This window comes from Idiotropiscis lumnitzeri, chromosome 1, assembly GCF_059441095.1.
Source record: "Idiotropiscis lumnitzeri isolate Australia: NSW breed Sydney's pygmy pipehorse chromosome 1, RoL_Ilum_1.0, whole genome shotgun sequence".
In the NCBI taxonomy this organism is placed as follows: Eukaryota; Metazoa; Chordata; class Actinopteri; order Syngnathiformes; family Syngnathidae; genus Idiotropiscis; species Idiotropiscis lumnitzeri.
In genome coordinates, this window is record NC_142391.1 from 730,049 (window position 1) to 755,000 (window position 24,952).

The 24,952-nt window shown below is 46.2% G+C and overlaps 2 protein-coding genes across 3 annotated transcripts in view; both read left to right on the top strand.

Annotated features, from left to right (window-relative positions):
* Window positions 1–1,373: 1,373 nt before the first annotated feature.
* Window positions 1,374–23,711, top strand: baz1a (bromodomain adjacent to zinc finger domain, 1A). Of its 2 annotated transcripts, none has more exons than XM_088308325.1 (29): window positions 1,374–1,877; window positions 2,129–2,256; window positions 3,592–3,870; window positions 6,518–6,673; window positions 7,593–7,694; window positions 7,780–7,867; window positions 7,948–8,064; window positions 8,629–8,841; window positions 10,310–10,405; window positions 10,477–10,615; window positions 11,525–11,656; window positions 12,365–12,685; window positions 12,777–12,942; window positions 13,018–13,133; window positions 13,276–13,373; window positions 13,815–14,053; window positions 14,351–14,571; window positions 15,135–15,265; window positions 15,339–15,475; window positions 16,289–16,386; window positions 17,983–18,054; window positions 18,541–18,623; window positions 18,723–18,887; window positions 19,022–19,176; window positions 20,707–20,820; window positions 20,981–21,090; window positions 21,660–21,859; window positions 21,928–22,015; window positions 22,815–23,711. In XM_088308325.1, exons 2-29 carry the CDS (start codon window positions 2,144–2,146, stop codon window positions 22,994–22,996), a joined length of 4,131 nt encoding a protein of 1,376 aa, XP_088164451.1. In that variant the 5' UTR covers window positions 1,374–1,877; window positions 2,129–2,143; the 3' UTR covers window positions 22,997–23,711. The 2 variants fall into 2 exon arrangements, with proteins under 2 accessions (XP_088164451.1, XP_088164442.1); XM_088308316.1 differs by having other exon boundaries at window positions 1,375–1,877; window positions 17,983–18,021.
* Window positions 23,712–24,112: 401 nt separating this feature from the next.
* cfl2 (cofilin 2 (muscle)) overlaps window positions 24,113–24,952 on the top strand; it is a 4,889-nt gene continuing 4,049 nt past the window's right edge. Inside the window, exon 1 of the mRNA XM_088308344.1 lies at window positions 24,113–24,251. Within this exon, the coding sequence (XP_088164470.1) occupies window positions 24,249–24,251 (3 nt within the window). The 5' untranslated portion in view covers window positions 24,113–24,248. The remainder of the gene's footprint in view (window positions 24,252–24,952) is intronic.

Sequence of the window (24,952 nt, forward strand, 5' to 3'; positions counted from 1 at the left end):
TTGGTGGCAAGTAAAAAAGCGATGACCAGAAAGTGGAAGAACAATGAGATACCGAGGTTTGAAGATCAACCCTATCTTCATTACCCCCTCCCTCCATTCATCAATTGGTGAAAATGTACAACATTGATAGGCGAAGATTTGGTTGAACTATCTGTACAAATGGGCAGTGATTTTGAAACGTAGGAAGGTGAAAATGCCATGTTTTTCGTATTTTTATTGATTTTTTATTTTATAATTTGTATTTTTTAATGGTAATTTATTTTTTATTTTTTTTTAACCTTTGTATTTGTTTGGGTGGAAGATGCTGAGGTTCTCTTTGGGAGTGACCAAAATGGCATTGGAGATAAAGTCAGAGAGGCCAGACTGAAGTGGTATGCTATGGTAAATATGATAAAAGGAATGTTGATTTATGATCGGCGAATAGCGATGATTCCATCTCTTACTATAGATGATGTTAATTTTGCAGATGAAAATTGTACAAACAAATTCTTACAAGGTGGACTTACATCAAATATATTTCCATTGCGTATAAAACAGATATAATCTGTTAAAAGAAATCTCTAAAGAAATTAAATTTAAAATTAAAACAAAGTATCTTACTCAACCCATATGACCTAAAGCAAAAGAAACACATTTAGAGGTGATGAATAACATCTATCCTTGTCAAGGATTTTTGAAACACAGATTTAATGTGGAACAAAATGGTTGTGTTTTTTTGTAATTGTGAAACAGAGACTTTGGAACATTTATTTTTTGGGAAAAATATATTCAAACTTTTTGGCAAGACTTTCACAATTGAATGGCTGAAAATGACCAGAAGTTCGCTCAAATGGAATACAAGGACATCAAATATGGGACGGTAAAATATAACACGAAACAGGACATATACAAAATTTGAATAATAATGGCAAAACAGTTTTATTCATAGATGCAGATTTATTAAGAGTCACCCTTTATTTTTGATTTATATAAAAGAAATGGAACATTTTACAACGATATTGCAGAAATTTAAAACAAAACGTGCTGTTGTAATATGGTGGGTTAGTTTCTCTGAGTTGACTTTTGGTTTTCTTGTTTTGTATTTTTTTTTTATTTTGTTTATTATTTTTTGTGTTGTTTGGCATTTTGGTATTTCTATCTTGTTGGAGAATGGAAATTGATATTGTTCCATAATAAAAACAATAAATTATTTTATTTTTTTAAGTTGTGAACTCTTCGTGGCCGTTTTTACGTCACCAGCAGGTTTCGTCACAAGGAAGCTACGCTGTTCCGTCAGCAACCATTGGTCAATGTCCACTGAATTGCGGTTAAGCTCCGCCTATTAATTTCTGTCAGTGTGGTGCGTTCAATAAACTCGTGTCCGCTCGGAGACCGCTGCATTTTTTAAATGAACGATGTCTATAATTTATCTATTCGTCTATTAATCGGTATACTGAAGGCATTACGATGTATAAAACGATAGCTTAAACTATTTGGTTCGACGGCAGTCAAACCAGGGTGGAAGTTATCAAATTCGACGAGGTTCAAGAGGCAAAATCATTTGTGCTTTTCAGTTCGCGCACCGGTGGTGAAAAGTCTTCAATGTTTTGGAACCAAGGCATGACAATTTGTACCGTCAATAGCGTCGCTGCTGTCATTCAAAGAGACGTTTGGGCGTCACTTAACGGGGTATTCGAACCAGCCTAACATTAGCACACAAACATTTCCGAGCTTTATTCCAGCACGTGAACTTGAAGAAAACTTGGTCAACAAGCAGTCAGTGAGGCTGCTCAACCCAGGACAGTTGGTTGCTCCGCGTCGCGGATTAGTTGGCGTCGCTGCAAACGCACACTGTCACGCATTCGGCGTGGAGGCGCATCGCAACCGAACCCGAACAGGTGAGTCCGGTGCCACACACTTCCATTTGGGCCACTCTTTAAAATGAGCGGAGCGGCACAAAGCTCGCTTCCACGCCGCCGCCTACTTGGCGCGTTTAAACAAAAGAGCCGCGGAGATGCTCTCCGTTGGCACGGCGGATGAGACCCCACCGAGGGAGGCGGGAGGAGAGCGCGGTCCGCTTCTTCTAGTTCCGGCCTCGCTCATCACTTCCCTGCACTTTCTTTTGCTTTTGTTTGTTTTTCTCCTCCAGAGCGGCTGCCCGAGCATGCCGCTCCTTCACAGGAAAGCCTTCATCCGCCAGGAGCCTCCGGCCGACCTGCGCCCCGACGAGGAGGTTTTCCTTTGCCGTATCACGCATGAAATCTTCCGCAGTTACGAGTGAGTCTTAATCGACCTGACCCGCCGCCGCCATCATTCAGCGACGCCAACGTCTACTGAGCCCGGCGTCGTGACGTCACTGCACGTTGCTCCCTCTCACTAGCTCGTGATAAACTTCCACAGAAAGTACTTGAATCACAATATAAGCCTATATATGCTCTTTCACTCTATATGTGTTTGTGTATGTTAACGACGAAGCACAATGGCACTATTATTCTTAGCGGAGTTCGCATTGTGCTGTCACTTGTTAGCTACTTTTAGCCGCTAGCTGCTAACAGGCCAAGTGCGCTCGAGACGTTCCCTTCTTAAAGGGAAATAAAACACTGCTCCACTGACTTCATTGTAACTTTATGGAACAGCTGGGAGAGTGAATGAATGAACACGTGTTCTAATTTGATGGCTAACCAAAAAAAACTTGGTCTGCATGCTCAAATATTGGGGACTTGTTTATGTTTTGACTGTCAAGAATGTCGATGTACTTAAACCGCCAGCCAGCCCCTCAAGGCAGTAGGAGTCTCAAACTGGCAGACGACCAAACCAGCCAACCCAAGATTGAGTCTTCTAAAACGACTACCTGACCGAGAACCAAAAAAGACGATAAAGACCCACCAACTGAAACCGACTTTCAAGGCTAACGCAATCAGGAGTGACCGACCAAAAGGCAGAAGCAAGTGAAGCGAAGCGAATGACTGTCTGCTAAACAAGGCGACAAGTAAACTAAGTAGACCTTGGTAATAGGGTTGTCGTCATGCGCCCAAAAACTCTAGCAGCATTATTTGGTCACCAAAGCGAGGTCCGATTACCAACATTAACCATCTACAACAATCAAGACGCGATGTCCGTCACCAACATGGTCAGCCGACAAAGAGCTCTATGACTTTGTAACTAACCACACGGCCCCAAAAAAGAATAATGGAGAAGCGTCCATTCAGGACAGAGCAAAGCCATTTTTCTGTCCAGCTGGTCTAACAGAAAAGCATTATAAGATTATTTTAGGTAACAAACTCAGAAGAAAATTGACGTGGCACTTCTTAATTATTTTTTTTTAAACGTTTTGGCACTAGTTAGTGTGACCTGTTTACAGTAATATGTTGTTGATTTGTGAGTGTGGAGGTGATGAGAGCCCTTAAAAAAAAAAAAAGCTTTGATAATCTCAAAATCGTATTGCCTGAGATTGTGATTTCGAATCCCAAAACAATAAATCGTTCAGCCCCACTGGAGTAGTAAAAAAAAAAAACTCAAGCACAGTTTTTGTTTCTATGCTTCTTTCACTCATTATTTGTCTTTGGGTCCTCTTGGAGGTGCTCGATAAATCTGTCATCGTCTTGCCCTCAGTGAATTTTTCGAGAGGACCATCCTTTGCAACAGCCTGGTGTGGAGCTGCTCCCTGACAGGCCGAGCAGGCCTCACCTATCTGGAGGCGGTGGAGAGCGAGCGGCGGGCCAAGGAGAGCCTCCAGAACTTTCCGTCCGCACTGGTGCGGCCACTGCTGCACCTGGCGGCACTTGGCTGCCGTGGCCGCCTGAGCGAGCTCTGCGACGACATCTACGCCTTTGCCAAAGAGCGCTTCTTCCCTGGCGAGACGGTGGATGTCAGCGGACGCAACGGGGCCAGGTGCCGCAAACACAAATCAGGACATTTTGATCAAGTGAAGTGGAGGTAGAACAAAACAACTGCACAAACCTTTTGAGCCTGGTTCAGTCTGTTTGGTTCACAGCTGTAATATTTAAAAGATCCAAAATTAGTCTCAGGTTTGATAAATCACATGGTCCATGCTAATATCTTTGCAACTATTCCCATTATTTGAGTGGAGGTTCTGTTTACCCTGTTCGGCAGAATCAGTTTTCTGATTGGATGAAGCGTATGATTTGATCGGGTCTTTTTTTTTTTTTTGTAGGTCACTTTCCATGTAGATTTGTTTACATTCAGGCCTCAAAAATTCATCAAATAATTCACTTAAAAAATGATTGTCGAAAACCGATTATCTCTTCCAATACCGTCTTTCGTGTTTTTGTTAGAGCTCCAGCTGTTGTGAAATGCGGTATATAAACAAAGTTGTATTGTATAGATCAATTATCGGCCTGACCGATGATCAGAGCCGATATTTGTCATGTTTGCCGATTATGGGCAAAATTGTTATTAATATTTTAAAATGTTTTTATTTAACTCATTTACTGCCATTGACGGATAAAGACGTCAAAGATCCATTTTTTATTTTATTCGGATGGTAGTGAATGAGTTAAAAGATAATAAATTATAAGCTGGTTTATTTTAGCTCGCTACAGCGCGTTTCTCGCTTTCTTTCTTTCTCTTTTTTTCTCTCTTTCTTTCTTCCTTCCTCTCTCTCTGTCTTTTTCTTTCTTTTTTTTCTTTCTGTCTTTCTGCTGTGCTAGTGGCCCTGCCTGCATAGGCAGATTTGCCCGCCCACAGCGCCATCTGATTGGTCAATTTGCGCAGCCAATCAGCAGTAAGCTGCCCGTTTTCTTTTTCACCTTGAGTCACACGCAGGACGCGAGAGGTCCCACAAGAAGAGGAAGGTAAAGCGACAGACTTTACCCAAATTAGAATCAATGTCGGTTGATGACAACTCACGGCCCATCGTAACATGACGATGAGCCCTTATTCGTCATATAAACTAGGGCCAGTTCTACTCGCCACACGAAGGTGCCCTGCCTTGAGGCTATACCTAATCGTTCCCCGTTGTAACATTGCAGAGGTCATTTGCTACTCGAACGACATGGCTCCGGAGATAAGTCAAGATGATGATAACACTGAGAGGGAAATGGTGATAAAAGTAAGAAGTGAGTGAGTGCGAGTTTGTGTGTGTAAGTCACAAACTCAACTTTATTTATAGAGTACTTTAAAACACCACCGCCGCTCTATGTTGAACATGGTGCAAAAATTGACAGCAGAGTACTTGAAAACAAACTTGTCTATTTTCTAAGATCTAAAAAAAAAAAAAAAAAGCTTTAACATTTTGTAACTGTTCAAGAATTATGTGCTTAAAGGCATTTAAACCAAGTCCAAGTTTTGGAGCTTTTATTTTCAAAATTTTGACACCGTTTTACCACTTATTTTTTTAACAAATAACCAATATTTGAAGCTGATATTTATCGCCCTCCGTGTCAACTAATAATCGTTATCGGCCCTGAAAAAAGGCTTATAAGTCTATGACTAGCCTTAATTCAAGCTATCGGTACTCTTGTCAGCATTCGATACCAGCCGGCCCCCTTGTGGCCGTTTTACTATCTGGGACGAGAAATTATACGAATACAAGACAACTTTATTTATAATAGCGCATTTCAAGAAAATAACCATCAATTTCATGCTTGAAAGAAAATTGCTATATTCTGATACATAAGGCTGTATTTAAAATTTGTCATTGTTTTTTGTTTTCGTGGGAATTTTTATGCATCAAAAGTACTAGTGTTGTCGGAAACTACCGTATTTTACGGACGATAGGCCGCTACTTTTTCCCTCGATTTTGAACCGTGTGGCGAATACAAATATGCGGCTTGTCTGTGGGTTTTTCTTTCACTGGTGGGGGCGCTCTATAGTTGAGAAAATGCGCGTAATCCATCTCGATTTTTTTTTTCCTCGTGTCTGTTCTCCTTTAATGAGCAAAGTTGTTGTTGTCGTGTTAAAAGGCATTGTTTGAACAATCTGTTGATGTACCTTTATGTGCATCCAAAGTACAAAATGGTTCTGCACATGCAATAAACAACCCTTTTTTAAAAAAATTTTCAACATAGAAAACTGTTGGGTTTATAGTCTGGTGCGGCTTGTATTTAATTTGTATTTATTTTTTTTCACAAAAAGAGTTGCTGCAACTTATATGCACGGCTTATAGGCCGGAAAATACAGTACTCAATAATTGAGAACTGGTATCGGTCTGGATAAAATGGTATCGAAAATCCCTTCAAAAATAATTGCAAGATGTCAGACTCGACGCTGCGCTGGTTCGAAATTATAAGTTGTCGTCCTCGCCTTGAGCCGGGAGCAAACAGTCCGTAAAACTCAAATTTTGCACTTTACGATTCAAAGTGTGCTTTGTCTCGCGCAAAGCAGAACAGTTCGCCGTTTGGCAGCCAACCACTCACCTGAGCTCGCAGTTGTCACCTCTACACTCTCAATCGCTCGCCAGGGATAATCGAGTCTCAAAAGATTTGATGAAAAGCCAAAGCACTCGTTGGCATGTGGAATCGAGTTTGAGTGTGCATATCTTCAGCAAATGCTTGTTTGTGTGTGTGTGATTCGTTAGGCACATGTGCGAGATCCTTCAGGTCCACTCACCGCATTCGAGCGTCAACGGAGCGCCGGCCGCCAATGGACACAACGATTCAGCTGAGAGCAAAATCATCATCATCAGCGACAGCGACGATGACGAAGCCGCCGCCGCCTTTCAAAGTCCGAGCAGGTCAAAAAAAGTCCGAGTTGTCAAACCCTCCATCGTCACCACCGGCTCCGCTTTGAACTCGCAAACCACATTCATATTTACAGTATTTTTACAGTACAGAACATTTACAGTAATCCCTCGTTTTTCGCGGTTAGCTGGGACCGGAACCTCACGCAAAAAATGAAAATGATGTACAAGACACCGTTCCGTCGTAGTGGCCCCCCCTAGCCACTTTGTGTTAGTTTGGCTCAAAACTACGTGAAAGTGCGCCGTCGCCGGAAGTCATCGTAGCTTAACTTTGGCTTTGCACAATAATGTCACGAGGCCACTTTGCTCAAATGCGGCGCGGGATTCTCGTTAAGGTGCGCTGCGCCAAGACAAACATGAGCGTTTTATTTGCCAATGTTTTGTCGCGCATGACAGGTGGCTGAGCGCTCTCCGCTCAGTTTTCTGAGCACAGCTGTTCCTTTTCGTTTATGTGGCTCGCCTCCTTCTCATTGAACGGCTCATTTGAATAAGAAAATGCCGTTCGTTTAACATGGACGAGACTGGCCAATCCACTCGTGCGCTCATTGGTCCATCTCGCACCGGGAACCAATCACGCGCCTTGTATGAGGACCTGTCGATTCATATCTTCGCAGCAACTCGTCTTTCTGCTACATGGCTGTATTTTTCTTTCTTTCTTTTTTTTTTTTTCCTTTCCCTCTTTTTCCTGCCATATACCTGAACCTGCATCTGAGTCCAAATATCCATATCAGTCGAGTGTTTACTTTTATGGTGCATAACTAGATTCAAACACGGGTCAAGAAAAAATGGGCGCACTTTTGCAGGCCACTTAAAATGATTTGGCGGGCCACATATGGCTCAGGGGCTTTTTTTTGTTTTGACACCAATGTCCTTTATAGATTGACGTGTGACATGACCATGTGTGCGTCAACAGAAAGACGAAGAAGCCTCTGAGTCCGTCGGCGTTCAAGTACGAGGTGAGGATCATGACGGAGGAGCACAGCGAGCCGTTTGTCGTCAGAGCCAATCAGATCAGGTGACACACACCCCCCCCCTGTCCAGATTTGGGCAAAAGCGGTGAAGAGAGCGTGGCTCTGAAGTAGCAGCTTTGTTGTGTTCAGTCGCAAGAAGAACGTGATGTCCCGCGAGCGCCTGAAGCTGCTCCTCAAGCAGCATTGCGAGCCCGCCGACGGAATCATTCGGCTCAAGGTGAGGAGCTAACTCGCATTTGTGCCAGTTAGATTACCCACAATGCTTCACTTCCTCTCATGTGCCTCTGTGTCCGGCAGGCAACCAGCGTGGCGAAGTACCGGCTGGCTGAGCAGAACTTCTCCCACTTCTTCCCAGATGAACCGCCCCAGTTCCCCTGCAGTGTCAAGATGGAGGGACGGGGCTCACCGGCGCAGGTGAGCGGACGTTTTAGAGTGCAAAGCCACACTGAGTGAGAAACAAGACGAAGAAACACCTCTCTAACTGGTTAGATGGACTAACTCCCAAGAATGCTGAACATCTAAGTATATATATATGTGGGTGTGTGTGTGTGTGTATATATGTATTAGGGCTGTCAAAATGAAAGCGTTAACTCAGGTGATTTTTTTAACTCAGTTAACTATTAACTCAATTTTTTTTTTTTTTTTGTCTGGTTTCTGTCCCCCATGAAAGCGGACTGATTACATTTGGGTTGAATTCAAGCAAGACATTTGCAAAAATCCGTTTTTAGCTTGCAATGCTACAAGTGATTTTTTAATTTTTTTTTTTCTGTTGAATGTTATGAAGCAAACCAGTAACTGCATCTAATCGATGCGTGCTTGAGCTTTTTCTGCATTGTCATTTTGAAATGATGTCCTGCTTTTCAGTAAAGGAATCCAAAGTCAAAAATGGCTTATTAAAATGTTAGTTGCAGTCGTGGAAAAGACGCATTTATTGCTCATCAGTACTGCATTTTTATTTGATGACATTTTACTCGTCAGACGAGCGCATGGCTGCTGAAGGCGGCAGCGGAGAATCTCAAACTGCTGCAGCAGAAGGAAGAAATGATGGCCAAGGCGAGACTGAAGAGGGACAAGGAGGAGGCGGCGCAGGATGCCAAAGACAAGTTGAAGGAAGAGCAGAGGCTGCGCTTTGAGGAGGAGAAGCAGAAGAGGAGAGAAGAGAAGGAACGCAGGAAGCAGGAGAAGGATCTAGTGAGTCTCAAGAGCCTTACTTTTTTGTGTTTTGAGATAAAAAGAACAAGGAAATTCTTTGTCTTAAATTGACTTTGAATTTCAACGACTGACAGGTTTTCTTTTAAATGACTTTCTAATCGTGATTTCATGTATATCTTTTCTTACTTATGAAACAAGTGACGACTTGAAAAACGCCTACTTTTAATGAGGAATATGGCCACGCCCCCCTCCGCTCTCTCAACGGTAATGCCGGAGTCACTAAAGGGACCGATTGCAAACTCTCCGTTGGAAATCATCCCACTTTTGTTGCTTAGAACGGCCAAAAATGGTGATCAATTGGCACCAAAATTCACAAAGATCCATGCCAGCCTGCTGGCGAGTGTCCGCCGCCGTCTGCCTCTTGAGAGTTGACACAACTTTAGCGTAGCTAAATGTTTGAAATATGACCAGCCGGGGTTCGTGTGCGCATTTTTGCGCTTGTTCGCTTCAGCCTGTGTAAGTGGAGAATAAATAAGAAATAATAAATCCAAAGTATTGTGCAAGAACGCTTTTCTACATTTACAGGTTAAAGTGGACAAGATTTGCATTTTGGTGGCGATCGCTCGCCGTTTTAGACAACAACTCTTTATCCAGCAATATAGGAACGCTTGAAACCGGAAAAAAGAGAACAAGCCAAGCTCCAAAAGTGTCGTGCCAATTGGTCGTCAATCTTATCACAAAAAAAAAAAAAAAAAACTTTATTCACAACAGAGTCTTTGTTGGGCTGATTTCTTTTACTTCTTTTTTTTTTTTTTTTCAATCGTGCCGGACCCAAAATGTCAATTATTACGTTCGGATCGGGTCGAGCTTGTATTCTCTCTCGCTACCTTTTTTAAAATATGATTATAAATTGTGTATTCTAAAATGATGTTTGTATATTAAACTAAAGAATATCCATCCATCCATCTTCTGTCCCGCTTCTCCTCACGAGGGTCCTGGAGCCTATCCCAGCTATCATCGGGCAGTAAGCGGGGGTCACACCCTGGACGGGTTGCCAGCCAATCGCAGGGCACTTGTTATAAAATCAATAATTTGCATGAGAGAAAAGAAAATGCTTTGTATGGCCATTGTTATTTAGCAACTAAAGAGGAGCGGAGACTCTCAAAGCCAGAGCATGCCCTGCGCATGTGAACACCGTGGCCCCGCCCTCTTTTTAATAATCCCCTCTGCATTCATTCCATATTTTTGATCTGGTATTTTTCGATAGGGAGTAGCAAGAAGTTAAGAATAACCTAAAGACGAGGGAATTGAAAAGAGACGCGTACGCAGCGGTAACACATGGCTCAGGACACTTTACGCAGCGCTCAATGCCCGACATTCAAGAGGACGAGATCCGAGACTGAACTCCTGCACAATACGCATCTTACTCCAAATAGAATACTTGATTCTAAAAAGATTGCTCACACACAAAATCACTTTTCTCATGGGTCTCTCTTGGCTTTTGCAGGAGCGCGAAAAGCTGAAGGAGGAGAAAAAGAAATACGCTGAGAGGCTGAAACTGTGGAACAAACCCAGAGAGGACATGGAGTGTGAAGATCTCAAGGTCAGTGAAGGCGTCAGCAGGGGCCGCCGCCGAAGGAGGAGGAGCCTCAGCTTCTCATTTCCTTCTCACAGGAGCTGCCCATTCCCACGCCCGTCAGGACTCGTCTGCCGGCCGAGCTCTTCGGAGAAGCCACGATGGTCCTCGAATTCCTGCGGGCCTTTGGCGAGGACTTTGGACTCAAGGACGAATTCCCGGAAGGCGTCTCTCTCTGTAAGAAACGTGGCTTGGAAAGAGCGCATCTCTCATGCAATTCAGATCCCAAAACGAAAGAAAAATAACACAAAACTGGTATTGAAACGCATTGTGGGAGTGTTTCAGCCTCAGCCAATCAGATGGCTGGTTAGGGAGATGTCGTGAGTGGTGTGCTTTGGGCAGTGTGTCTGTTGTCTAAAGCTGTGATCTTTCTTGCTTGCAATAACACCAATGCGACATCGTGGACGGCTGCCCTTTTGTCCAGCTTTCTCCTGCACATACGTACTGTTCTGTTCTGATTGGATGACAGTCGTCTCAGACTTTAGCCAGCAGGGTGTGCTAACATGCACTCTGAAATGCTCAATGGCTCAATAGCACGTCCAGGAAAATTAAATGTAAATAGCCAGCCTCACCGAGCACCAAACCGTGAAACTAAAAATACTTCCGACTCCGTTTCACCCTCCCCTGAGCATCATGTGAACATTTTGCAAAGTCGACCGGTCGGCCTGCGATGGTCGAGTTAAAATCCGCCCGACTATCTTCCCTAATTGCCGGAGCCGCTCGCTGTCGTTGAAAGGGTTTGAATTTTTGGAAGCCTAATAATAATGTGCTGACATTTTCAATTTGGTACGGATAGATTGGCAACAGTCATTTGGTGAAGTTGGCAGCCGCCGCCCATGGTGGTGCTTCACCATTTAGGCAAGACAAACACTTGATCTTTATCTGTGCGAATTGGTTCATCGGCTGACGTAATAAGAAAATATCATCAATGAAAAAACTTTTTATTTGGCTCCTTCCAACCATAAAAATGTGAATTACTTTCTTCGTCCTGTTAGTTTTGTTTTGTTTTGAAGTAACAACTGAAACAAAAGCAACCTTCGTCATGTTGAAATCTGCGAATCTGATCGCTCGTTCTCTCTTTGGCAGCAATTCTGGAGGAGGCCCTTGTGGGTTCTGATCCAGAAGGTCCTCTCTGTGAGATGCTCTTCTTTTTCATCACGGCCATCTTTCAGGCTCTGGATGAGGAGCGAGAGGACGTGGGCAAAGATGCGCACGAAGGTGAGCTGTGCGTGTGTACGAGACGTTGCGACGGCTTTCTTGATGAAGCCCGAGCGCCACGCCTCCGTCATTTGAGGTGATCATTTCCACCGTTTGATTTCTTCCTCGGGCTGCTTGCGCGGTCCTCGATAACGATGCTCCGTCTTATGACCAAAAAAAAATGCTTAAATACGGCCAAGTGTTTGAAGAGACGAGACACCTACGTACGTTGAATCGTATGTATCCTAATCCAGATCCTTTTATTTCATGCGACAACATTGAATAATTTCAACACATGATTTATTGATTTTCAGTGTACGCGGGTAGCCGCGTGTGTCTTTTCTCAGTGGGGGGCTCCGCCTGTGACCCGAACCGGGCACGATGGTTCTGTTTTGTTTTGTTGTTGAGCGGGACCTTTTTAGCAAGATGACTTTTGGTGAAACTTGAAAATGGCCATGTCAAAACCAAAACAATTATCGCCTCAAAACGTCAAAGTCACAACAAGATGTTGAACCGCTTTGCTTTTTCTCTTGTGGCTTACAAGACGTCTTGATGTGTCATTGCGTTTCATCGAGCAGCGAAAGGACACTTTTTTTTGGGGGGTTGCGCGAGATGCATGAGGGGGGAGACATTGACCAACCCAAAAATGTATTTGGTGAAAAGAAAGGAGAAAAAGACGGATCATACGCGCGCTTCCAGTTTTTGCATGCGTTTTTTTTTTTTTTTCAGATTTGTCCGAAGCTCCGGACGACGACGGCGAGCGGGCCGTCTCGGCCGAGAGCGCCGCCCTGACGTCGGCGGCCGCCTGGTCTCAGCTCCATCTGGGCTGCAGCCTCCAGGAAGTAGACCTGGACAGCTGCACGCTGTCGGAAATCCTGCGTCTGCACATCCTGGCGTCCGGCGCGGACTGTAACCACGGCAACCCCAAGTTCCGCTACCAGAAACAGGGCGGCTTCACGTCCATGGATGATCCGTGCGTGGAGCTTTGCTCGGCCCAGCCGGCACTGATAAGGAAGCTGGCGCGCACGGCCGTCTACGACCTGACGCCAGGTGAGCCGGTCGCCGGTCACATGCTCTCGCCTCATTTTTGAAAATGGTGACCGGGAGTAAACGCAAATCCGCGTTTGTGGCTTTTGTCCAGGTGAGAAGCTGAGCATCCTTCAGGCGTTGACGGGCAAGCTGCTAACGTTGGCGTCGAGCAGAGATCTGATCGAGGACTGCGTGGAGGAGCAACGTGCCGCCAGGCAGGAGCTGAGGGAGGTTCGGGCTGAGCAGCACCGCAGAGAGAGAGAGGAGGCGGCGCACAGGTAATGCACGCACGCACGCGGGCGCCGCCCAGCTAACACGAACCCAGCGTGACGCGAGTACGTCGCCTCCTGCAGGGTGCGCCTTCGCAAAGAGGAGCGTCTACGTGAGCAAGAGCAGCGCCTTAAGATGAGAGAGCTGGAATTGAAGAACCACGATACGGATGCTTCGGCGCACACCGAGACCCTGAAAGGTTGGCCTGCTGCAACAAAATCAAATCTTGTTTTTGTTTTGCCGGTGGGATTTTTACTCCTCAAAATACAAATCAAGCGAAAGGTTTGACATCTGCGCGAAAAGGTGACCTCATTGACGGCTCGGCTCGTCTCTCCCTTCAGCCCAAGTCGAAGACTTGCCCACGACCTCCGACCCCAAAGCCCCGCCAGCCCCCCCCACCGGTCTGACGGCTGAGGAACTGGACGAAGAGGAGGAGAAGGTGAGACGCTCGCCAACACCGCACAGTTTGCTGCCGCTGCCCCGCGAAACGGAATGACCCGTCAACATGGCCGCTTCCGAGCTTTTATCAGCTGTAAGAGAGCGGAAGGATGGCGGATGCGTGTTGTGATGAGCCGAAAGCTGAGCTAGGGGCGTGACGCTTCACACCCGGCGCTCACCTCTCTTGTGGCTAGTACTCTAATTGTTATCTAATTAAACCCCAAATACATGGTGAGAAATACATATATCTATATATATATCTTTTAGTCTGTCTTTGGTTTCATTCATGAATTTATCCTCTTCCTGGTGACAACGTGGCACGCCGCATATTTGATCAGAGGATGCAGCCACCTGTTTTTTTTTGTTTTTGGTCGCATTTGCGGCATCTCACAGCCATCATGAAAGGGGCTTTTACATGTTGCGTCTCGGCTCGCTCGTGCAGGTACGCGAGCTGCTGGAGCGCATCCAGAAGGCGGCGGCTTGCACCAGCCTGCATCCGCTGGGCCGCGATCGCCTGTACCGCCGCTATTGGCTCCTCCCCTCGGCCTCGGCGCTCTTCGTGGAGGAGGACGGCTTTGGCCTGACCGAGGACATGTTGCGGCCTCGCCCTAAAGCCGCCCGGGATGCCGCCGCCGACATGGAGGACGACAATCCAGTCCAGGAGGAGCCTGCGGAGGGAAGGTGCGTCAGAAAGTTCACCTTTATCAGTTTACAGGCCAAAAAAGAAAAAGAAAAAAATGCAATCAAATAGCGGGGAAGAGTGAGTTGGGTTTATCAAAAATAATTAAGAGAGATTAATTGATTAAAATCTTTCGTTGCAGCCCTGCAAGTTGAGTCAAATACATTTTTGGTGGGACAGATGTCAGTTTTTTTTTTTTTTTTATCCTAGAAGTAGAAGTAGAAATTAACAATCGAGTGACTTCTGGTTTTGGTTCCGGTCCAACATGCTCCACGTTTGCCCTGTTCTTGTCGCGGCAGTGTTGGCTCGAGCCCGGCCCCCCTGCACTGCTGCGGCCCGCCGGTCAACCGTCCCAACCAGTGGTTCTTCTACAGCTCGGTGGAGGAGCTGGACCAGCTGATGGACGCGCTGAACCCGCGAGGCTATCGCGAGAGCAGCCTGAAGGAGGCGCTGCTGCAGGAGCGCGAGCGTCTGCTGGAGGTTCTGCAGACCTGCGGGCGTAGCGAGTACACCTGCACCGGTACGAATCACACGCACGCACACAGCCGCTGCTGAATCGCACGCCGACCGTTGCGCATCATTCCACACGTGGCATTTGCTTACGTTTGCGGCGTCGTGACCGCATTTTCGAGTGGTTGCTCGTAGGAGGAGTTAAAGTTATTAACTCAATAACCAGAGAGGATTCAGAGAAAAACTTCTGTTTACTCACTTCGAACACACATTCGCAACATTTTACAACAGAGCCCTCCCCCTCGCAACATCTCGCGGTACCTCACAAACTCTCGCACCTGCGCTGTTAGAATAACATAACTGAACAAAAGTCACGTCAATTGCTGAGTATTGGAACAATTCATCAAAATCGGTTCAATGTAAACGTTGGTGCTCTTTATTCAGGAAATAGAATTGGATTTAAGACTTGTACCTTCTCTTGGAATTTGAACCTCGAGTCTACCCTTTAGCGCTAGAGCGTCCCCTCTCGATGGGGACCTTTCAGACGAAAACCGTCTCCATGGCGACAGCCCTCGCGTGCCTCGTCTCGTCACATCGTGTGACCGTCCTACGTGTCGCGTCGCCTTTGTCCAGATGATCCCGAGTCATCCCGATCGGTCCCGGAATGCACGGCTGCGGCCGAGACCCTCATGGAGGGCAGACTGCGAGACCTGCTGCTTGACATCGAGGACCGCATCCACCAGGGAACTCTAGGGACTCTCAAGGTAACGCCATCGGTTGCGCAATGATGCCATCGAGTGACGATGTCACCCCCACGCCGGCTTGTATCTTTTCTAGGTGATGGACAGACACGAGTGGCGTGCTGCGTTGGAGGGAGGACATTATGAGCTGCTGAGTCCTGATGGAAGCGAAGCGATGGAGCTGGACTCTGCTCACCTGAAGGCCGGAGCCGGATATGTCGGCGTGGAAGACGGGTATAAAGACAAAGACTGTCAAAACTGAGATACAGACTTACATGAGGACATAGAGAGACGCGATAGATGGCGATAGATGGGTTAGAAGAGGCCGTGAGAGATTATGAGGACGTGGAGACTGCGAAAACAAAGCGATGAAGATGAAACTATATCAACTGACTGGAATAAAGCCATAGAGTGTGATCTGAATGAAGATGTAGAAATTGACTCGTGCGAAGACAAACTGATGGATGAACAGCCTTATGATGACAAAGACGATCGAAGACCGAATCTGGATCTGAAGACTGAGGCGGGTATCGGGGAAAATGGGAATGAAAACAGACAAACGACAAAGATATGGCCATTACTAATAGAGATGGGGATGAATACATTAGAAAAAAATGATAGAGACCGAAGGATGAATATGAAAATATGAGATGGGTATGGAGACTGTCAAGTAAGAAACACAAGTAGGAGAACAGACACACGTCTGAAAACAAATGACTTTGTATGAAAGCAGGCAGGTATGGAGACGAGTACAGTATGGAGATGGCTATGAATTCATTACGAACAGACGTGTGTGAAAACGTATAAAGGCAGACAAGAATGACGACGGATGGCTATGACAACATTAGATGGGTATGGAGAGAGAGACGAGTATGAAAATGTGTCACGTATGACAAGGAGACGGGTGGGAGGACAGGCAACCAAGTCAAGTGATGGCTGTGAGAACATTGAAAGCAGAGTAGCAAGTATGAAGATGTGAACTGTCATGGCTATGAAGACACCAATATCTCCCCTAATGAGCTTGTGTGTGTGTGTGTGTGTGTGTAGGCTGCTAGCGGACAAGATGGTGGCAGTGAAAAGTCTGGCTCAGGCGTTGGGCCATATCGAGCGCGGTATCGAGAGACGCTTCCTCAAAGCCCCACTTGGTAGGTCTGAAGGTCCGCAACAAATTTGGTATATTCAGTTCAACTGGTGCGAAGACGTTAGATGCGACAGAGACAAACTTGTACGAGCATGCGATCGATGGGTCTGGAGAGACGTCATAGACACGATCACAGAAGCAATAAGACTGTCAACAGGCACACGTCAAAAACGAAACGGAGCGCCTTGCAAATCGACGGGTTTGAAGCATGTGACGTGGAGCGCCGGAGATGGTTCGGCGATTGAAGTTTACTGTCTGGCTCCAAGGGCTGAACGATTTTAGGGGGGGAAAAAGTCGCAGACACGTACTGCGATTTTGATTTCATTTGGGATTTTCTTCACGACGTACAAGCATGACAGAAAATTAAAAACTATAAAAGCTATTACTGTAATAATGCTGGACACTAACCAACAAATGTAATAAAGTTTCGTTTCTAGTAGGGCTGTAATGGACATCGCGGTTTGACGTAGTGCGATTATGTCATGGCAAGGCAGCGCCGTTTTGTATTTTTTCCTCTCTCGCCTAACCTGCGGCGTTTGAGTGACAGATGAATTAGCCAACCAGAATTGTCGATGCTCGGGTCTTAATGGCGCCGGCCAGTCAATGTTGTTGGCTAACGCACGTGCCGACGGTCAGCGCAGCCCGACAATAACGCGCTCCACGTGCGCGTTGGGTTTTTCCTGGGATTGCCGTGCACTTCTGCCGCTGTCGACCAGGAGAGGGAGAAGCTCGTGCTAATGGAGGGCGGATCGTCTATTATTTGGACATACGGCGTATTCGACGACAACTACCGGTTATCCAAGTGCTAAGATAAGATCGCGGATATGCTGGAGTGGCGAGCGAGGAAATGAGAGACAAGTGTAAAGGAAAAGTTGAAGAGGGTATAAAATGATGCGAGTCGAAGCAGGAACGGATAACACTCGCATTTGAATGCATGTGAAATACAAAAAATGCTAATCGAATCGTAATCGCAATATTAGTCTGAATAATCGCAATTAGTTTTTGTTTTTTTTCCCCCCAAAATCGTTTAGCCCTAGTTTCTAGCTATTCATCCCTGCACAATCTTCCTCGCACAAGCTAAAAAAAACCATGGCTATGAGTCTCGTCGTTCCTCCTCTAACAATATGCGGGATGTGTTGTTTTGTATTTGTTTCATTGTGGATGTGAAAATGCTTTCATACTAAACTGCATGCTCTTTATGACATAAATGTCAGATTATTTCAATACAATCATTGTCCATTAGCAAAGCTAAATTGATTCAAATGTAAAATAGCCGTCGTCTTATTTTTCATATTGATTGAAATACAACATTTCTGTTCATGGCTCCTGTGTCTCCACCCGAAGACGGTTCGAGCCCGTCTTCTGTTATTTTGGGTCTTGCCCATTTCGCTTTAGCGCCTTCTCGGTACTCGCTAGTGGCGTTGTTTGTTCGTCGTCCGCGGAGGAGAGGATCTGCATCGCGCAGCTCGTTGCTGCTGCCGTGCGCTGACGGCAAAACCTTTGACCATTTGTGACCTTCCGTCGTGCTGCTGCTCCAGCGAACAGCCTCAAATGCTGGCAGCGAATGCGCTAAGCTAACATGTGGCTAACCCCGCCGCAGGTGAGGACGAGTGCAAGAAAGAGCAGAAGAGCAAAAAAGGCAAGGAGAAGGACGAGGACCCGGCCAGCGACGGCTCGCCTCGTCCGTCACGTGACCGATGCCGTTTCATTCCTTCTCTTGCTCGCCTTCACCTTCTCACTCGACTGCTGACTTTTTTTTCTTTCTCTTTGGCTTTTTGCTGCACCTGTGTCACTCCATTTCACTTTTTGGTTCTTGCCCTTTGCACTTTTTTTTCACTTATCTGGGGCATGGTCTTTTTCTCTTGCTTTTTCTTGAACTTTCTCACGTACTTTCACTGTGTTGCTTTTACATGTTTCTAATCTTTCACGCTCATTCCCGTTTCAATGTTTTGGGGCTTTCTCTTGCTATCTTTTATCTGTCTGTCGCTCGCATTCTCACTTCATCGTTGCTCTTTCTTTCCCTCCCTCACCGTTTTTCACTGACTTCTTACTTTTATGTTTTTCTTCCCTGCTGCCGTTCTCGCACATCGCTTTGCTTCTTTCCCCCTAATTTTCTCTTGCTCTCGTTGGCATTTTCTTTCTTTGTTTTTTTCTTCAGACGCCAGTGATAGCAGTCGTGCGATGAAGCACGTGTTGGAGCGATGGCGAGAATCTCTGCTGTCGTCTTCCAGTCTCTCTCAGGTCATTGGTCCCGCCGCCTCTCTCCTCTCATTGGCTACTTGTATCCGTGCTCTTTTATTTTGTTCAATTCTGAACAAGCCTTTGTGTTTATACGTGTAGGTTTTTGTTCACTTGGCCATCCTGGAGAGAAGCGTACTGTGGTCTCGCTCCGTCCTGAACGCCCGCTGTCGCGTGTGCCGCCGCAAAGGCGACGCCGACAGCATGCTGCTATGCGACGCGTGTGACCGCGGGCACCACACGCACTGCCTCAGGCCACGCCTCAAGGTGCCCAGCGGCTGCCCAGCGGCTGCCCAGCGGCTGCCCAGCGGCTGCCCAGCGGCTGCCCAGCGGCTGCCCAGCGGCTTGGGTCGCCTCAGCCTCAGCGTCAGCGTCGCGCTAATCGCCCCTTTGCTTCACAGAGCGTTCCGGATGGCGACTGGTTCTGTCCCGACTGCCGGCCCAAGAAGAGATCCAGCCGCCTTCCTTCTCGCCAGCATTCTTCACTTGATGAGGATGACGAAGAGGAAGAAGACCAAGAAGAGTGGAGAGACAAAGAGCCAGAGGTTGTTATGAGGTGCGTGTTATGCTACTCTTCCAGGAGCTTTGCTGCTGTTATTTCCACTTGTTGTTCACTGCTCTCAGTTTGCAGTTTTAGCAGCTCGTGCTGTTTTTATAAACACCACATCCGCCAAATAGCTCTCTATTTCCAAAAAAAAAGTTAGATTCTGACATTTTCAGTTTTTAAGGAATCAGCAGTGGTTCATAAGTAAGTTTTACATCAATGCAGCAGTTTTTTTTTTCCATTGGGAAACCTTTGTGAAAAGAAAACGACCAAGCAGGACAGTGACTTTGTTTTAGTGCCTCTTTGGTGAGAGTAAAATGCCTCAACTCGTCCAACATCTGTTGTGTTTGGCCGGCATTTTCAATTTTGTCTTAGGCTTTGTCCTTTGGACGAAAATGCTTATTAGGAGTCGTTCCTATTCGCATCTCAAAAAGGTTTCGGTCCGTTTTAGTTGAAAATCGGCAGCCGAGAGCAAAGACTTTCTGATGGACTACGAAGGATTATGCGAGACCAACCGATTGAGTGGAAACGGTGGAATCACTGCTCATTGCTCCAAAATAAGCCAAGAACCAAAACATTTTATTTGGCAACTTAAACAAAATCAAAACGTGTGCACAACGTCGACTTGTAGTAGATTTGCTCCAATACAGTAGCCCGAGTCCAAGTCCATCAAACCGATCGTCGTCTTCTTTACTTGAGCGCAACCGAGTCGCCAAGCGAGCTCGATTCACTTTTAGGAAAAGCGAAAATCTACAAAATGTCGACGCTGCGTGCTCATGCGGAGGGCGGAGCTTGGCTGGCGTCGCCCTCCGCCTGGGCGTGGCCAAACCAGGATAGGTTGCACCAGCAAGACAGGTGACGTGGCCAATAGGAAGGGATGTCATCAATTTGGAACGTCTGACGGACCGCACGCTAACAATTTGGTCTCGTCACGTGCGTCACGTCATGTTTTCGTCGTCAAAGAGCCGCGTTTCGCTCATCGCTGTCTCGTTATCGTCATGAAAAAAAAAGGGCCGTTCGCAAAATATTCTCGTCATCGTTGATGAAAATAACACCATCTGACATCCAATCTGTTCGTGGGTTGTGGCAATGTTGTCCCTCCTAATCTCTTGTGTACTGGCACGCTGCTGCCATCTACTGGCAGCAGTGTGCCAGTAAAGTTGTACAGCATCGGACCTTCCTGCACCCTTTCCTGGATAGAGACAGAGTTGAGTATACTGAATGAAGCGGATCGGTTAACTGAGCTGCTTAGCCGAGTGACGATTATCTTATCATTAGCTGCTCTTAACTTATCTCCTTTTTTATTTAGCTGAGTTTTTTTAATCGCTGATATTGGCTGAACAATTGATTGTTTTGGGACCGAAATCGCAATCTCAGACAACGCAATTTTTAGATTGTTAAAGCTGCTTTTTTTTTTTTATATATATAAATCAGCAGCAATTACCCAACTGCTGCTATAAATAGCTCTCTATGATTATCTTTACACTTTTATTGTCATCTTATGAGCTACTTTTGAAAATGGCACATTTTTTTTCTGTCCAGTACCAAGAAGAGCCAGGCTGCACCCCCGAAAGGCAGGAATAGTCAGCCCACGCCCAAAAGTGATCAGGCCACTCCCAAGAGTGCCACGCCATTCAATGGGAAAAGTGTATCCAAGTAAGTATTGTTCAGGAGCGGGTATTGGTGGAAGCCATGTGTCGCTTGTCACTGTCATGTTATTTTTTGTGAACATGCCATTTCCCCCTCCCTGTATGAAGCGCTTTGTTACAGCTGCAACTGTGATGAAGTGCGCCAAAGTTGTATTGTTTTGTATCAGGTCATCAGGCAAGAAGGCCACACCCCCTTTGCCCAAGGCCACCACGTCAGGCAGCAAGAACGACGACAGCGCCAGAAGGTCGGCGGGTCGCAAGAGATCATCCGCTATGGGTAAACATGCGGTGACGGTCCGGGTGTCCGTATGTGACATCACCAGGTTTTTCCTGGCTCAAATGGTGGCAGAGGCCCTCGCACTTTGACAAATGCATACAGACATTGTCTATTTTGGTGAATACAAAATGGCCGCCATGTCCTGGCACTTCAGATGACACATCAGTCAAATTAACGGTTAAGACAGCCTGAATGACATAAAGGAACCGTTTGTTTAAATTTAAAAAAAATAATTCAATCTTAGGACGCCAAGATGCATTTATGTGATTTTTTTTTTTTTTTTTTGTGGGAAAGGTAAGCGATAGAAAAATGCAAAAATGTTGCAAATCATCAACTTTATTTTAGCACACAATGCCAAAGCATCCAAACATTTTGAATAAAAACAACCATCAGAAAATCAAACACTCGCATCATTAAATTGGGACTTCGGTTAACTATATATTTACCGTTCCAGATCATATGTGATATGAAAATGATCCATTTACATGTCTTTTTTATTTATTTTTTACCCCTTCAGTAAAAGGCACTTTAGTAAAAACTTTAACCTGCCGACTCCCCACCCCCCGCAGATGCGGCGCCGGCGCCATCCCTACCCCGCAAGTTGGTCCTCCCGTCTCCGTCTAGTGCCGCCACCTCATCTTCAAGTAGCCGCCGCTCATCCGGGAGGAACCAAGGCGTCCACGAACTGTCGGCGTGCGAGCTTCTGATTGTGGACTTGGTCCGCCACGACGATAGCTGGCCCTTCATGAAGCTGGTGACGCGCACGCAGGTCAGCCCGGTTGCTGTGCGATCGCCTGCCGGTCGCTGCGTTACTTCCCGTCTCGCTCATGTGTGCAGGTGCCCGACTACTATGACATCATCAGCAAACCCATCGCGCTCAGCACCATCAGAGAAAAAGTCAACAACTGCCAATACCTCAACTCCGGTATCCGTAACACACACACACACACACGCACACACCGAAGAGTCAGTCTCACAACACCCTCACTGGACGGTTCAATTTTTTTATCGTCCGACAGATTAGCCCTTTTTAAAATGATCAAAATTGGTTGGAGCTTTCCGTTCAGTGTTGGGAGTCACTCGGGAGTAATGTCCTTACGCTGTTTGTCCACTAGATGAAGCTCTTACTCCATTCATCAACACCGCCGACATTTCCGGCAAAGTTGGATTAGCTTGTCGCGCTGTTGCTGCAGAAACTCCTCAGCGTGACGATAGCTTCAAAAACAAAATCTTCTGCTTCGCACCATCAGCAACAAGTGGCAAAGGAGAACTAAGAGTATGCCACACTTGTTTAGTCCCCCGCGCATAACAGATGAAAGCCTTGGCGTGACTGGGCAAGAAATTTTCAGGCTGGATATGTAAGATTGGCTCCTGTTTCAGTCCAACTCTCGTTATAGGTAATGAAAACAAACAATTGCATTTTTTTAGCGCCTTTTTTTTTTCTAGTAAATATCAGCAATAGAACTGGCCTCCAAAAAAATCCACGTGGCTCGAGCCCAATTTGGAGCTCTCACATTCAGCCAATTCTTAAACACGCACGCTCATTTGCAACACTTTGCCTCGTTAAATGAGAAATGGTCTTTCTCATGCATCGCGCCTTTCCTGCTCGACTCACTTGCTCTCTCACACCTCATTCTGCCAAGCTGGGTGTCATTTTCTTAGTTGCGCTCATCCTTTTGATTTCTTTTTTTTTCACGCCACTTGATGACATGCAATATGCGCAGGTGACTTCATCTCGGACGTGGAATTGATGTTCTCCAACTGCCTCCAGTACAACGCTCGCCACACCAACGAGGCCAAGGCCGGCATGCGCCTGCAGCAGTTCTTCCGTGCCCAGCTGAGCAAGCTGGGCCTGTCGGAGCACGCCGCTGCCGCCCCCCCGCCCACCAAGCGAGCTCGCCACTGAGCTTCTCACCCTTTGTCGCCACTCCCGCCCCTAAAAAAAAAAAAAAAGGCGTCTTGAGAGGTGACTCATTGACCACATTTAACGGGACCACAGGGGTCAGAGATCATTGTCAATTGAGCCGTTTGCGTGTAGTGTTATCCTGTTCCCCACGCTCGCCTTGTTACAACTACTGACCTCTTACTGTTCAGGGTGTTGACTTCCTGTGGTGCCTCCCTTCACAATCCTTTTGCACTGACACCACACACACGCTCACATCTTTCGTGTTTCTCAGGGACAACGACAACTAAATAGTAATGATCTTGCTGGCTACCAAATGACATTCCCATTCCTTTCACTCTTTTCATGTTGTCTCTTTCAGAAATGCCACTGACGATGCAAGCCGAATCACGTGCGTTGTCATTAGACTAGTTGACACGCACACATGCGTGAATTTAAAAAAAAAAAAAAATCATTTTTGTCTTCATGACCCTAAAACCATTAACAAGTTTGCGTTCGACTTAAATTGATGTTCTTAGGAAGCATCCTGGAGCTTAGCTTAGTTTACCACCGACAAGATGGATTCAACGCTTTCATCATTTTGTTGTGGACTGGCGCAAGTGTTTTTTGGGAGTGCAGGTTAATGTTTGTTCCTCTTATTTATTTATGACTGATAAATGAAACACCGCCCTCAACACTTTGTCCAGCCATGTGAAACAAAAATAAAAAAATTTTAAAATAAATTTACGTGTTTTCATTTTAACGACCTCACTTGATAAATGAAACACCGCCCTCAACACTTTGTCCAGCCATGTGAAACAAAAATAAAAACATTTTTAAAATAAATTTACGTGTTTTCATTTTAACGACCTCACTTTCATGTATGAACAGTTGCCAGCCAATCGCACAAGTCACGTGACCACCTAATGAATTGTCATAAATGTCATTGTCATATGGCTGCGTCACCGGTTCTTTAATTTATATTTTGTCTTTTGAATTTGGCCTCTGATCAACGCGAGAACGGCGCAGAGGACGTGCACGTGGGGGCTATACGTGCACTAATTGGACGATCACCTCATTAATATTCAGTCACCAATTTGTACGGCTGTGGCCACGCCCCTTCGCAAACCTCGGCAATTTCCCTCAACCCCCATCCCCCCTCCCTCCCTCCCTTTACTCCCCTCCTCGGCTGTCCACCCTTTTGCTAGCCGCTACCTTCCCCCCCTCAACCGAAGTCTTGTGACGGCGTAGCTCGGTCGACAAAGTCCGGGACAGAATGGTAAGGAGCGGCTTTTTCGAGCGCACCGGTGGTCGCGCGAGGGCTCCTGGCTTTCGGTTGGAAGCGTGTTTGTGTGAAGCTCGTGTAGTTGAGTGGCGGCCAGCGTGATGTTAGCCAGCATGGCCGCCGCCGCCGCGCCACTTAGTCAGCACCGAAGCGAACGTCACTCGAGTGGTCGAACCTGGGTTCAAAAGAGACCAGCGCCGCCTTTGTCCCGTCCACACCATGGGGTCTCGGCAGCCAGTTCCGCCCCACGCCGGTATTCGGACCGTTATGCCCCGGGGCGGCCATTTTAGCCCCGCTGCCGGGTAGCCACGCCACGCCAGTGCCGTGGGTCCGGTGGTCTCACCTAGGCCAGGCCAGGCCTAATTTGAAAGTCCAGTCCACAGATACCCTGACCACAGCCGGCTGATGTGAAGCTAATAATACCTCCAGCCTTCCAGCCACTGTGGTCAAATGAGGAGGTTAAAAAGAGCTTTAATTAAACATTGACTTGGTTCGAACTTTTGTTTTCATCAAGGCTGTCAAGAGTTTATTTTGCCATTTTAGACTGTTAATGTTATTAAAATGTCATTAACTGAGACATTGACTTGCAAATGAGTTCATATTGTCACCAGTGAAATAGTAACAATTACTATTATATATCAACACCATTAGTTTACATTGTTGTTTTGGAGCATTAAATAGGTTAATAATATGAT

Bases quoted from the DNA above. Each gene is read 5' to 3' on its own strand.
- baz1a (XM_088308325.1), top strand. From the start codon at position 2,144: ATGCCGCTCCTTCACAGGAAAGCCTTCATCCGCCAGGAGCCTCCGGCC. The intron at 18,055-18,540 runs GCTCGCCTCGTC...TTTTTTCTTCAG, and splicing joins CGAGGACCCGGCCAGCGACG to ACGCCAGTGATAGCAGTCGT. The intron at 19,177-20,706 runs GTGCGTGTTATG...TTTTCTGTCCAG, and splicing joins GAGCCAGAGGTTGTTATGAG to TACCAAGAAGAGCCAGGCTG.